General features: G+C 38.3%; 1 protein-coding gene across 2 annotated transcripts in view; it reads left to right on the top strand.

The window, feature by feature from the left end:
- PLPP1 (phospholipid phosphatase 1) overlaps positions 1–14,727 on the top strand; it is a 121,710-nt gene that overhangs the window by 63,567 nt on the left and 43,416 nt on the right. Inside the window, exons 2-3 of one of the 2 annotated variants that reach the window (XM_007195593.2) lie at positions 3,324–3,475; positions 8,471–8,751. In XM_007195593.2, coding sequence (XP_007195655.2) covers positions 3,324–3,475; positions 8,471–8,751 — 433 coding nt within the window. The remainder of the gene's footprint in view (positions 1–3,323; positions 3,476–8,470; positions 8,752–14,727) is intronic. The other variant, XM_007195592.3, reaches the window with a different exon arrangement.

Here is a 14,727-nt window from a genome sequence, read left to right as displayed (position 1 = left end):
CAGAAGTCTCTTAAACTCTCCTCATTTGTTTTTATTTTTTCTTTTTCTTTCTTCTGTTCAGTTTCAGTGATTTACACAATTCTGCCTTCCAGTTCCTTTGTATCATATAATGTTCTGTTGATTCCTTCTAGAGTATTTTTTATTTCAGTTATTGCATTCTTCAGTGCTGTTTGGTTCTTCTTTATATTTTCTAACTGTTCATCCATTCTTCTCACAAGTTCTTCGAGCATCTTTATGATCATTATCTTAAACTTTTTCAGGTAGGTTGCTTATCTCCACTTCACTTAGTTCTTCTTCTGGGGTTTTATCTTGTTTCTTTACTTGGAATGTTTTTCTCTGTTTCCTCAATTTGCGTAATTCACTGTTTTTATTTCTGTGTATTTGGTAGGTTGGTTACATTTCCTGATCTTGGAGGAGTGGCTTTATGTAGGAGATGTCCTATGTGGCCCAGCAGTGTACTCCTCTCTGGTCACCAGAGCTTTGTGTTCTATGGGTGCCCTCTATAGGGGCTGCATGGGTCCTTCTTTTGTGGCTGGCTGACAATTGTGGGTGTACTGGTTTGCGTCGGTGGCCCTCGGTCCCGTTGGCTGCCAGGCCCTGCCTTGTGTGGAGGCTGCCAACTGCTGGTGGATGGGGTTGGGTGGTGGGTGGGGCTGGGTCATGGCTTGGCTGGCTGCATGGCCACCCACCACCCAACCTGGTAATGGCCTGCAGGTGGTTGGCTGGATTCTGACATGGCTGGCCGAGGGGCCCAAGGTGTCCTGCAGCTGGTGTTGGCCTGCTGTTGGGCGGGGCCAGGGCCCTGGGTGTCCGGGGTGGTGCCAGACTACTAGTGGGTGGGCCGGGTCTTTACGCAACTTGCTGTGGGGGGGCTGTGGTGGTCCTGGGGCTTGGGTTGGCTTGCTGGTGGGCAGTGTCGGGGCCCAGGAGGACCTGGGCCTAGTGCCGGCCCACTGATGGGCAGAACCGGGTCCTGGGGTCTTTGGCTGTGGGGCCTGAAAGTTCTGGAGCTGGTGTTGGCCCCCTGTGGGCAGTGCCTGGGCCCAGAGTTTGTGGCTGCGGGGCCTTGGGGGTTCTGGGGGTGGTGTCTGCCACAGGTGGGTGGGGCTGGGGCCCCTCAGATCCTCGGGGCTGGTGCCAGACCCCTAGTGTGTGAGGCCGGGACTGGGGCTAGTGCTGGCCCACGGGTGGGTGGGGCTGGGTCAGATGACTAGCTGTGTGTGTGTGTATGTGAGTGGTTCCTGGGGGTCCCAGTGCTGGTGGTGGCCCACTTGTAGGTGGGGCCAGGTCCTGGGTCCTGTGGTGGGTGATGTCATGTGCTGGGATGGCTGGGGGCTCAGGGGGTTCTCCAGCAGTCAACCTGTTGGTGGGTAGGTCTGTGTTCCTGCCCACCTAGCTGCCTGGCTTGGGGCATCCCAGGGCTGGTGCTGTCTGGTGGGCAGGCCTGGTCTGCCACTGACTGGCTAGAGGGAGGATTCTAAAGTGGCACTTAGCAGCACCAGTGTCCTGGTGGTGGGATGAGCTTTCCAAAATGGCTGCTGCCAGCGTCGTTGTTCCCAGAGTGAGTTTCAGTTGCCTTCTGCCTCCTGGGAGTCTCTCCAAGATCAGCAAGTGGGTCCTACCCAAGCTCCATTCAAATAACTGCTTCTGCCCTGGGTCTTGAAACATAGGAGATTTTGTGTGTGCTCTCTTAAGAGTGGAGTCTTTATTTTCCACAGCCCTCTGGCTCTCCCAGAAGTAAGCCCTACTGGCTTTCAGAGCCAAACAGTCTGGAGGTTCATCTTACTTGTGTACACCCCCGGGTTGAGGAGCCTGATGTGGAGCTAAGACCTTTTGCTCCTTGGGGAGAACCTCTGCAGTTGTAATATTCTCCCATTTGTGGGTTGCCTACACTGGGAAAATGGATGATGACGATACTGCATCTTCACCTTTTCTACTTGTCTTGTTGTGGTTTCTTCTTTATAGCTTTAGCTGTAGAAGATCTTTTCTGCTAATCTTCAGGTCACTCTTATGGATAGTTGCTCTGTAAATAATCATGATTTTGCTGTGCCTGTTGAAGGAGGTGAGCTCAGGGTCTTCCTTCTCTGCCATCTTGGCCACTGCTTGCATCATAAAGACTTCTAATGGTTTAACAGCTTGGCAAATTGGTTAACACAAAAAAATAAACTTTGGTTCATGTATTCAGAGTCTAAATGAAAAACAGGAAGATAAATAAAAAGAACCAGTAATGGGCTTCTCCTTTTCATTTGGCCCTTGTGGATTGAACACATTTGATACTTGTAGTCTATGCATCAGGCAGAGTGGCAGAAGCTTGGTTGTCATTGAGCCTTTACGGCTTAGCAGAGTTGATGAGAAACTGTAAATGGTCATCAAGACTTGGAGCTTCATGGAAAGAACACCTGAATATACAGTGAGTATGTTAGCTTAGTGGTTATGGTATTACTGCTGGGAGAATGGGTCACTTAGGGAGAGAACCATCCATACCTGGAAAAGTCTTGAAGCAGAACTCATGTTGAGGGTTTCTGCTAAACTCTATCTCTTAGAAAGCAGTCCTGGTCAGTATTAATCAGGATGCTGGGTGCAGTGATGAAGTAAAGGAGGACTGAATTCTTAAAGTTCTGATTTAGACAAAAGTTTAGACATTTTGAGATGAGGAGATGAGTGTGAGACATGATCTTTAGGGAAAACATTGATGATGAAAAAAAGAGAGCTCTTTTAGGTGCTTTTGTGCTTGACTCCGTTGTCCATCTTTTCTTAAGAAGCTTGGTTTAAGTTTAGACTCCTTTCCATAGCAGCTCTAAACTTGCTGTAGACAGTACAGAAATGAGTGGATAAACTTTATTTAGATACTCTGATAGCTTAGCCAGTGACCGTGACCTGTCCAAATATGGTAGTAATATCAAGATAAAATGGGGAATGTCAAAATGCTGTTTTTAACCTTTTGGAAGTAAAGCTCCTGACAAAATGGTTTGAAAATAGTGTTGAAAACCCTATGATTAAATGACAACAAGAGCATGAGAAGAGATTTTTTCCCCCTAAAATCAGTTTAGTGTATTTGGGCAGAAACAAAGGGAAGAAGTTGCTCTTGGTTAAATTGGTTGATAGAGGATTTGGAGGCATTGTTTCCTGTAGAAAAAAGATCTGTACCCTGAACTATAATTTTTCTAACTTCTGTTGCATGCGTTGCTGCATTTCCTTTTTCCATGTGCTCTTATTATTTTCGTGGCAAATGTGTTTTTAAACATGGTCTCTGGGATAATTATCGCCATTAATTAGTTTTGATATTCCTTTTTAATGATATTTTCATTTATTCCTTTTGCTAGCTGGATTGCCTTTTGCAATTCTTACTTCAAGGCATACCCCTTTCCAACGAGGATTATTCTGTAATGATGAGTCCATCAAGTACCCTTACAAAGAAGACACCATACCTTATCCGTTATTAGGTGGAATAATCATTCCATTCAGTATTATCGTTGTAAGTTAAATCCACTTTTCCAAGTTTATCACTTTTGGGCAATTGGCTTAGTTTTGTGTTAACCTGTTAATGATTGAATGTATAACCCTCTAAAACAATGTGTTTTTTTAACCTTTAATGTTATTTGATCAAAATAATCTCAGCTATTTTAAGTGGGGCCAAAAGAGCAACAATGTATAATCAGAAGAACCTTACTGAACATGTGTAGGTTTTATGCTAACCTTTCTAAGTCACTGTGATTTTTTTTTAGAGCTCCAATTTGCTGTTGTTTCAGTAATGCAATAGATGACTATTATATCAATGTATTTCTAGCATACTTTTTACCTAGGATATTATTTTATAATTTATTGAGACTGTGCATATGAACTGACTTTCTAGTTACTGAGTTCTAGAAAAGTCTTAACAGGTGTTAAGACTTCATTTAACCCATGTTTAGTTTAGTTTAAAGAATTTTTAGGTAACGGCAGAAATAGGAGAGAGGAGCCCGAATTCTATATATAATTAGAAGTGAACATGACAAAGAATTTTTACTGGTACTAAAACACTGTAGTAATTATTGTTTTCTAGGATTTCAGGTGGGAATGCTTAGAGAATGTGCTCTGGGGAGAAGATACCAAGTGATTAGACTACATGATTTTTATAATCGCTTGACTTGGATTCTATGACTTTAATTAGTTTTATGCTCCATAACTTGTAATTTTAGAAATAAGATTTATGTTACGAGCAGGAAATATGGTCTCATCCAGGAGACAGGCCAAAAAGATAATAGCTAGGCTTGTCTGTTCTGGAGTTTATTAAAAAACAAAACAAATCTTCTTGATTTAGAAATTTAATGTCTTATTGCAGAATGATCACTGCTCCTTGTTAGCACTAAAAGTTAATCAACTCATAATTTGTGGTGTATAATTAATAAAAGAACACCTCTGCTATACAAATGTTTGTTTCACAAGACTCTGAGCTCCTTGAAGGTAGAGGTGGTGCCTTGTTCATCTTGGTATCCTCACTGTTGCCATGGACCCTGGCATGTCCTACATGCTGGAGTGAAACTTGAGAGATTTTGCCGTAATGTTGGTGACTCTCCTACAGTATAGTGAAGTTTTAAGAAATCAGTGGTTTGTTTAATCTAGACAGATCTTTACACTGTGTTTTTACTATTAAAAGAAAGAAAGCCAAGCCTATGATCCTTCCATTAAAGAGGGAGTATGAGCATCAGGGTCTTTTTTTAAAGTATATGTTTCTGGGACTTCCCTAGTGATGCAGTGGTTAAGAATCCACCTGCCAGTGCAGGCGACACGGGTTCGAGCCCTGGTCCAGGAAGATCCCACATGCCGCGGAGCAGCTAAGCCCGTGCGCCACAACTACTAAGCCTGCGCTCTAGAGCCTGCGAGCCACAGCTACTGAGCCTGAGTGCCATAACTACTGAAGCCCGCATGCCTAGAGCCCGTGCTCTGCAACAAGAGAAGCAACTGCAGTGAGAAGCCCACGCACCACAACGAAGAGTAGCCCCCGCTTGCCACAACTAGAGAAAGCTGGCGCACAGCAACAAAGACCCGATGCAGCCTAAGTAAATAAATAAATAAATAAATAAATAAAATTAAAAAAAAATAAAGTATGTGTTTCTGAGAGAATAGCTCTTTAAATATAAAAATTTTAGTAGGACTCTTCTGCAAATAGTAGCTGATTTCAGACAGGATTCAAGTACTCAAACGCTGCTACAAACGTACTTGTCTTTCAATTCTACTTTTCTTTGTGTCTCAGTAAGAAGGATGCTGCATAAGCAAAACTACAGAAATCTGCTACAGACCAGAGGCCTGCAACAGGACAGGGTGCTGTGTAGCCTGCACAGCTGGTGCAGAACCTGACAGGCACTCAGTTAGCAAAAACTTGTTATTTGTATTTTATTAACTTGGAAGTTTTGATGATTTCACCATCACCTGTGAGAAAGTTATCTTTATAAAACAGCAAGTATGTTGAGTGTAGTTTTCTTAAAAAAGAGCAGACTGTTTAAAGGTGCTGTAAAAGTACTTTTTTCATATCAACTGTATCAACAAAGACAAACACTGCTTAGGGCAGTGGTTTTATGTACTAATTTAAAATAATTTCAGTTTATTCATTAACTCAGCTTCTTTCAGGCAGCACTTGGTTAGACTTGTATATGTTTAATTTAATTTCTAGAAAGTAAATTATTTCTTTAAAAAAAAAATCAGGACTATGATTGGGACTTCATACCAGGCCTTTGATTTGACTTGCAAATGATCCACACATATATGAGTGAGTGAGGGAGCCAGGTAGAGAATCAGAATTAATATAGTTTCTCAGAAGCCAAGGGAGAATTTCAATAAGGACAAAATAGTCAGTGATGTCTTATACTACTGAGAAGTTAAGATTTGGTTTGATAAAAATCTGTTTGATCTGATGAGACCATTTTGACTTTTTTGGAGAGATATTCAGTAGAATAAAGGGAATGGAGGTATTTAGAGATATTTAGGAAGGAGTGGAAGTACGCCATTGATTTTAGACTGTTCTTTGGGAAGGTGGGTCCTGAGTGGAAGACACATAACTGTAGTGACAGTGTAGAGATGTATAAAATTATCTTGGTTGGTGGAGATATAAAGAAGATGGTGAGAAAATACTCTGGGACATAGGTTTTAAATGGTTGAATCACGCTGATTTAGATAATTATTAGCTTTGATCTTCAAAGTATTCTGTCTTACTCCCCAAACATCATCTTTAGTTCTTTAATAATTTATCCTGTCTTTATTTGGAGTAGTAAATAATGCGTGACCAGTAATCTCAGCTCTAAGATTAGGGCACAGTTAATTTAAGCGTGGACTTCACCAGAGGCTGAGTTGGTATAAATGGCTCAAAGGGCAAGATAAGGTATTAAAATGAAATGAAAATATGTCTTGCATGTGTAGTGCAGTGCACAGACACATCCCTGCATTTAATTTAGAAGAATTAATTTAGAACATCTCTATTGTCTATTTTTTATATAATAAAAAAATGATGTAAGTCGACCTAGCATTTGTTGGCTTTAGAGCCCCCCACACCCTTTCCCAGAATTAAGGGTTAAGTTTCAGCATATACCACTTCTGTAGATCAACTTTTAATCTGTGCCCAGTGCTCTGAATGTTCCTAGTGAACTGATTTTCGGTCATCAGTGGCAGGAACCAGGGTTTAGGTGGCCCTAAACAATGATCATTAGGACTAGGAAGACTCACAGAGACCAATACTTGTTTTTGGAAAGTAGTTGAGTGCTTACGCAAGAAGAGCTGACAGCTGAGAAGTGGAAGTTTTGACTGCTCAAATTGTGGTTGACTAATATATTTGGTATATATTTCAAATTATCAAAGGTCAACTCCATAACAAAACATTAGAGATATCCTTTCTTGCTGCTAATCTATCAAGGCAGTTGCTGGAACACCTTAGCAGCCTGAGGAGACTGTAATATACTTTAATTCAAGGCCTCTAGGGCAATCGCCGGGGAGAACCCTAAGCACAGTTGGGGAGGTATGGTATCCCCAGAAGTGCGTGTGGTTTTCCTCTCCTGTGAGGCCTGTTCTCAGCAAAGGTTTGATTAAGTCATTCACATTAAGGATTACAATGAGGAATATATTTCTGTGGGGTTTAACGTGTTTAAACTAAGGGTGTTTACTTTTTACCCAAGAGGCAGCACCTTGAATTGAAATTTACTGACCACCAGCTCTGTTTTAGGTCACTATGGTGGTACTAGCTTTCTATTCAACTAAAAATTCATTCTTGCTTTTGTAGAGTTCATAGTCTAGTTGTCAAAGGTATAACATTCTAATTATGGAATTCTAGGAGCCTTTGAGCCAGATGAGGAAAAAATTTTTGATATCAGGTTCTTGAAATCCCTTTCAGGAGGCAACCATTTATTTCATCTGTGGTAAGGCTCACCCTGAAGACAATTAGTCGTCACTAATGGAAATGTTTGAATGCTTTGTAAAATTGTTTATGTAAATTTAAGAGGAAGCAGTGAAACTCTTAAGTGAAACTTTGTGATTTATATCCACCCCCAACATAAATTAGCAAGCAGAATTTTTTTTGTTTAAGTGTTTATTTTGGTCTCAGGTAGCTAGAGCATGGCTTATTTTATCAGCAATTGTAATTTTTTGTAATGTTGCCATTCAGTATTTTTTCAAATTTTTCAGAATATTGGCCTGTGAACTTGGGAAGTATTTGAAAACCTTTTTATGCCTTTAAAATAATTACACTGGTGCGTGCTCACACACACACTCTAATAGAATCTGGGAAGCCTCTGACTCCCATTTTACAAAAGTCAGTGAAAATTAAAGAGGAAGGAATCACTTGAAATGTTGTCTTGGAGAAGGAGAGCATCAAGTGTGTGTTTGGTCTTTTAATGAGACTTGTTAAGGAAGCCAGCCCTAAATGTCTCCGGAGAGGCAGGACTGGGAGGCCTTGACAGCTGATCTCTGCCCTCTGTACCCTTTGGCCTCTGTGTTTGATCCCTGCTTTTATTATATTGGCTTTTTCCTCTCTGTGGGACTGTTTTACCCTTTTTAACATGATGAATATTTTTGATTCAAAGGAATGTTTGATGCAAATGCAGACTCTGTCAGATAAAAGTACTTATTGTAAGGGATATTCTAATTGGGAAGTTTGTATTCTTTGAAAAACCATGGTTTTTATCCTCCATGATATATCACTGTCTACTTATTAAGGCTCAGTTTAATTGAATATAAGAAAAGAAATAAGGTTTTATTGTTTCAAGGTAGACTTTGAAATTATTTTGGCTTTGCCATTGCTCTGTAAGCAAAGTATCAGTTGATCTGATACCTTTTTTTGTGGTCTAGAATTAGATATCCTGTTCTCCATTTGAAAAGGAAAAAAGGGGGGAGGTATTTTTAAAACAAATATTTTATTGTGATTTACCATTTTCTTTTCTATTTTTTACTTTGTTTAAAGTGCCTGGTTGCTGCTTTAACATATTATTTTTCTGTTTTTTTTTTTCAGATGATTGTTGGAGAAACCCTATCTGTTTACTTTAACCTCTTGCACTCGAATTCCTTTATCAGGAATAACTACATAGCCACTATTTACAAAGCCATTGGAACATTTTTATTTGGTGCAGCTGCTAGTCAGTCCCTGACTGATATTGCCAAGTATTCGATAGGCAGACTGCGGCCTCACTTCTTGGATGTTTGTGACCCAGACTGGTCAAAAATCAACTGCAGTGATGGCTACATTGAAAACTTCATATGTCAAGGGAATGCACAAAAAGTGAAGGAGGGCAGGTGCGTGTTAAATTTTTAATGCTTGTTTTATCTTGTGTATTCTTGGAATAGAAGGTTTCAGTGATTGGAAGATGAGCCATCCACTAACTCAGAGAGAGAGAAGATAGTGTAATCACCAGGAGATGAACTGAGATCATGTTTGATCTGTTTTCTCTACTTACTCTTTTTTCCTGTTTTATCCCTATACTCTATTTAAGAGCATTTTAATGCAACTCTTTTCATCTTCAGTGTATAATAATATAAAATGAACCTTTTAGATCATACAGACCAGGGTCAGCAAACTTTTTCTTAAGGTGCCAGATAATAAATATTTTAGGCTTTGTGGGCCGTATGTTGACTGGTATCCAACTCTGCCTTTGTAGCAGGAAAAAGCAGTCACAGACAGTCCTTGAACAAATGGGTGTAGCTGTGTCCCAGTGAAACTTTATTTATTACATAAACAGTGGCTGCCCTGTGGGTTATAGTTTGCTTACTTCTGATCTAGTCCAACCAGGTATGAAGCTCTGCTAGATCTCTTAGTATTCTTAGAGTATATTTTTTGTAAGGTAACTTCATTCATATTTTGATAGCTCTAGGTCCTCAGGTTGCTTTCTTATAACACACTTGTTGGGCTACTTTCTACATCAGGAGCACTGTTTAGACATGAATGAAAGAGAATGTTTTCGAATCCAGAAGGTCTAATGCCTTTAATTTATAGATGAGCAGACAGAGGGCCAGTAACATTGAATAAAGCCACTAATTAGTAGCAGAGCCAATTCCTCATCCCAAGTCTCAGAATTATCAATCTTTCCTTTTCTATATGTTTGACCTTCTTGTATTTTAAGATAGCTGTTACCATTTTCCTTTATTTATTCATCCAACAAATACTTTCTCTCAGAAAAACATCCTCTGATTTTTTTTTTTAGTGTATGATTCCCAGACACTTTATTGTCCTTGTTAGTTCTTTTGTAAGTCACAGAGGCCTGCTAGTACCCCTCGGTATTTGCATTTAGTGGGGATGAAAAAACACCTTATTTAAGAGTATGCATTATGCTATGTGCTTGGCATTCAGCAGTGAACAAGACAGCTCTGGTGTCTATCTTCATGGAGCTTAGTCTAGCAGGGAAGACTTACATTAAACAAATGTTGACAATGGAATAGAACCTCCCTGTTGATAACAAGGCCAAAGAATAGACAGGCTGTTGAATGGCAAGCTCTGAGGTGATGATATGAGGCCTGATATGGGTGTAAAGTCTTAATGAAGGGGGGAAAGTGACTTAAGTGCTAATTGGTTGAGAAGTAGATAGTGGAAGGTGGTATTGTTGATTTGAGCTTGGGTAAGCAAACATTTTTTATAAGAGGGAAAGAATGGTCCAGAAATGGCTTTGAGGAATGATGAAGATAATCAAGACCAACACTGGACTCTTAAGGTGTGGGATGTAGATATCTCATTCTCTGCTTTGATAGTAGTACAGGGCCAAGCAGTGTCCTAGGGAAAGGCTCTTTAATTTAATGACGAGGAGATGTGAAGCTTCAGTGAAGAGTTTGAAGACACAGGGAAATACAGAGGATTTTAACCATAGAATTGGAATTCCAGAATGTACAGTGGAGGAGTTGGGTTGGAAGGGATAATTAGTGGCTTGGCTGAAGAAGAGAAAGCTTATTTTGATAGAGATTGCTTCTAATTTGTTGATCAGTTTGTGAAGAACTGCCATTTTGATATTAAGTCCTTAATCCATGAGTATGGTATATCTTTCCATTTATTTGATGTTCTTTAGTTTCTCTTAGCAATAGTTTTTAGATTTTGGTGTCCATGTCGTGCACACATTTTGTTAAATATATCACTGAGTTTTTAATATTTCTTGATGCTATTATGAAAGGGTTTTAAAATAATTTTTAAATTGATTTCTAGTTGTTATGTTTAGAAATAAAACAAACAAACAAAAAGTTGGTTTTTTTATGTGGTTTTATTTGGCCTTTTATCCTATAACCTTGTTAATGTAACTTATTAGTTGGAGTAACTTCTTTTATAGGTTCTTCAAGATTTTCTCTGTTCCTCTTCATACTGTCTGTGAATAAAGAGAGTTATACTTCTTTTTTTCCCTTCTATATTGCCTTTTATTTCTTTTCCTTGCTATATTATACTGGCTAATACTGCTAATACAATGTTGAAAGAAGTGGTGAGAGCAGATATGCTTGTCTTATTCCTGACCTTAGGTAGAAAGCACTCAGTGTTTCACCATTAAATATATTACCTATGTGTTTTCTGTAGATGTCCTTTATTAGATTTTTGTCATAAGTGTGTGGTTTGTCAGATGCTTTTTCTATGGCTGTTGAGAAGGTCATATTGTTTTTCTTCTTTATTCTCTCAATACAATGTATCCCTTTAATTTTGGAATATTAAAGCAACTTTTCATTCCTGGGAATAAACTCCACTTGGTCATGGTATATAAAATCTTTTTATATTAAGTGGATTCAATTTGCTAATGTTTTGTTAATGATTTTTACTTCTGTGTTCATGAGTGTTATTTGTCTATAGTTTTCTTGTAAAGTTGTTGCCTAGATTTGGTATCAATGTTTGGTATTAAGGTTTGGTAGAATTTGCCAGTAAATACATTTAGACTTGGAGTTTTCTTTGTAGGAATGTTTTTTTTGAAAAATGGATGTAGGATTATCAGGTTATCGCTTTCTTTTTTTAAAAAATTTATTTATTTAATTTATTTGTTTTTGGCTGCGTTGGGTGTTTGTTGCTGTGCACAGGCTTTCTCTAGTTGCGGCAAGCGGGGACTGCTGTTCATTGCAGTGCATGGGCTTCTCATTGCGGTGGCTTCTCTTGTTGCGGAGCACAGCTCTAGGCGCGTGGGCTTCAGTAGTTGTGGCATGCGGGCTCAGTAGTTGTGGCTCATGAGCTCTAGAGCGCAGGCTCAGTAGTTGTGGCGCACGGGCTTAGTTGCCCTGTGGTATGTGGGATCTTCCCAGACCAGGACTTGAACCCGTGTCCCCTGCATTGGCAGGCGGATTCTTAACCATTGCACCACCAGGGAAGTCCTAGTTATCTCTTTCTTATATGAGCTTTTGTCATTTGCCATTTAAGGATTTGTCCATTTATCTAAATTATCAAATTTATTGACATCAAGTTGTTCACAGTGTCTCCTCACTGTCCTTTTATTGTTTGTAAGAAGTGTAGAGCAAGCCCCTCTTACATTCCTGCCATTGATAATTTGTGTCTTAATCTCTTTTTTCTGGAGTGGTCTGGCGCGAAGCTTTCAATTTTATTAATCTTTTTATTAGTTTCATTGGTTTCTTTTGGGGTCATTGACTTTATTGTTTTTCTGTATTCAATTTCCTTTATTTCTGCTATTTTATTTACTTCTGCTTGCTTTCAGTTTTATTTGCTCTTTTTTGTAGTTTCATAAAGTAGAAAGCTAGATCATTAGCTATGTCACAAATTTTGATATATTGTATCTTCATTTCCATTTAACTAAAAATATTTTCTAATTTCCCTTGTGTTTTCCTCTTTGATCTACGGGTTATTTCTTTCTGTAAGTTATTTCTGGTTAAATTACATTGTAATCATAGAACATACTTTGTATGATTAGAATGCTTTTAAATTTATTGAGGTTCATTTCATTGCCCAGCATATGATCTGTCCTTGAGAATATACCATGTGCATTTGAAGAGAATGTGTATTCTGCTGTTTTGGGGGAGGAATGTTCTATAGATGTAAATTTGGTCAAGTTGATTGATAGTGTTATTCAAATAATCTATATCTGTATGAATTTTCTACAGAGATGTTTTGTCAGTTATTCTTAGGAGTTTGAAATCTCTATAACTGTTGATTGTTTTTGTTCTTTCCTTTCTGTTAGCTTTTATTTCATTTATTTTGTGATTCTGCTCTTTGTTGTATAACATTTCTAAATGTTCTTTTTTCCAGCTGTAGGTACCCTTTTCTGTATGAACTGTCTCTCTTTTTTATGAATTTTTGAATTTTATTTATTTTTTTATACAGCAGGTTCTTATCAGTTGTCTATTTTATACATATTAGTGTATATATGAACTGTCTCTCTTTGTTTCTAGAAATATCCTTTACCTTAAGTCTATTTTGTCTGATAATAATATATAGCCACTCTCGTACTCTCATGTTTTATTGCTTGGATAGTATATATTTTCCATAAGTAAAACTTCTGGTTCATTTGAATCTTTGAATATAAAGTGCGTTTGTTGGATATTTAAAGTATGTAGGTCAGATCTTGTTTATACTTTTTAATCTAGTGTAAAAAATCCCTGCTTTTTGATTAGAGTGTTTAATTAATTCACATTTAATGTAATTATCCATTGTGGACTTAGGTCTGCCATTTTGCTCTGTGTTTTCTATTTGTCTCATCTTGCTATCTTTTTTTTTAAATTGAGGAATAATTGACATGTAATGTATTATAACATCATATTAGTTTCAGGTGTAATTTCTTTTTTTTCATCTCTTTTGATTTCTTTCTATTCTTCTTATACTGCTTTCTTCTGTATTACACAAATATTTTTTAGTGTAAAATTTTAAGTATTCTACTGACATTTAGTCTAATTTTTTGGTTGTTTTTTAGTGTTTCTCTAGTGATTACATCTTTTTGTCATAATTTACTTCAAGTTAATGCTGACTTTTTAAAATTAATTTTTGAATTTTATTTAATTTATTTTTTTATACAGCAGGTTCTTATTAGTCATCAGTTTTATACACATCAGTGTATACATGTCAATCCCAATCGCCCAATTCAGCACACCACCATCCCCAACCCCCCCCGCGGCTTTCCCCCCTTGGTGTCCATATGTTTGTTCTCTACATCTGTGTCTCAAATTCTGCCCTGCACACCGGTTCATCTGTACCATTTTTCTAGGTTCCACATAAATGCATTAATATACGATATTTGTTTTTCTCTTTCTGACTTACTTCACTCTGTATGACAGTCTCTAGATCCATCCACGTCTCAACAAATGACTCAGTTTCGTTCCTTTTAATGGCTGAGTAATGTTCCACTGTATACATGTACCACAACTTCTTTATCCATTCGTCTGTCGATGGGCATTTAGGTTGCTTCCATGACCTGGCTATTGTAAATAGTGCTGCAGTGAACATTGGGGTGCATGTGTCTTTTTGAATTATGGTTTTCTCTGGGTATATGCCCAGTAGTGGGATTGCTGGATCATATGGTAATTCTATTTTTAGTTTTTTAAGGAACCTCCATAGTGTTCTCCATAGTGGCTGTATCGATTTACATTCCCACCAACAGTGCAAGAGGGTTCCCTTTTCTCCACACCCTCTCCAGCATTTGTTGTTTGTAGATTTTCTGATGATGCCCATTCTAACTGGTGTGAGGTGATACCTCACTGTAGTTTTGATTTGCATTTCTCTAACAATTAGTGATGTTGAGCAGTTTTCATGTGCTTCTTAGCCATCTGTATGTTTTCTTTGGAGAAATGTCTATTTAGGTCTTCTGCCCATTTTTGGATTGGGTTGTTTATTTCTTTAATGTTGAGCTGCATGAGCTGTTTATATATTTTGCAGATTAATCTTTTGTCCGTTGATTCATTTGCAAATATTTTCTCTCATTCTGAAGGTTGTCTTTTAGTCTTGTTTACGGTTTCATTTGCTGTGCAAAAGCTTTTAAGTTTCATTAGGTCCCATTTGTTTATTTTTGTTTTTATTTCCATTACTCTAGGAGGTGGGTCAAAAAAGATCTGGCTGTGATTTATGTCAAAGAGTGTTCTTCCTATATTTTCCTCTAAGAGTTTTATAGTGTCTGGTCTTACATTTAGGTCTCGAATCCATTTTGAGTTTATTTTTGTGTATGGTGTTAGAGAATGTTCTAATTTCATTCTTTTACATGTAGCTGTCCAGTTTTCCCAGCACCACTTATTGAAGAGACTGTCTTTTCTCCATTGTATATCCTTGCCTCCTTTGTCATAGATTAGTTGACTATAGGTGCGTGGGTTTATCTCTGGGCTTTC

Source organism: Balaenoptera acutorostrata, chromosome 2, assembly GCF_949987535.1.
Source record: "Balaenoptera acutorostrata chromosome 2, mBalAcu1.1, whole genome shotgun sequence".
NCBI classification, from domain to species: Eukaryota; Metazoa; Chordata; class Mammalia; order Artiodactyla; family Balaenopteridae; genus Balaenoptera; species Balaenoptera acutorostrata.
This window is presented reverse-complemented; position numbering and strand designations above follow the sequence as displayed.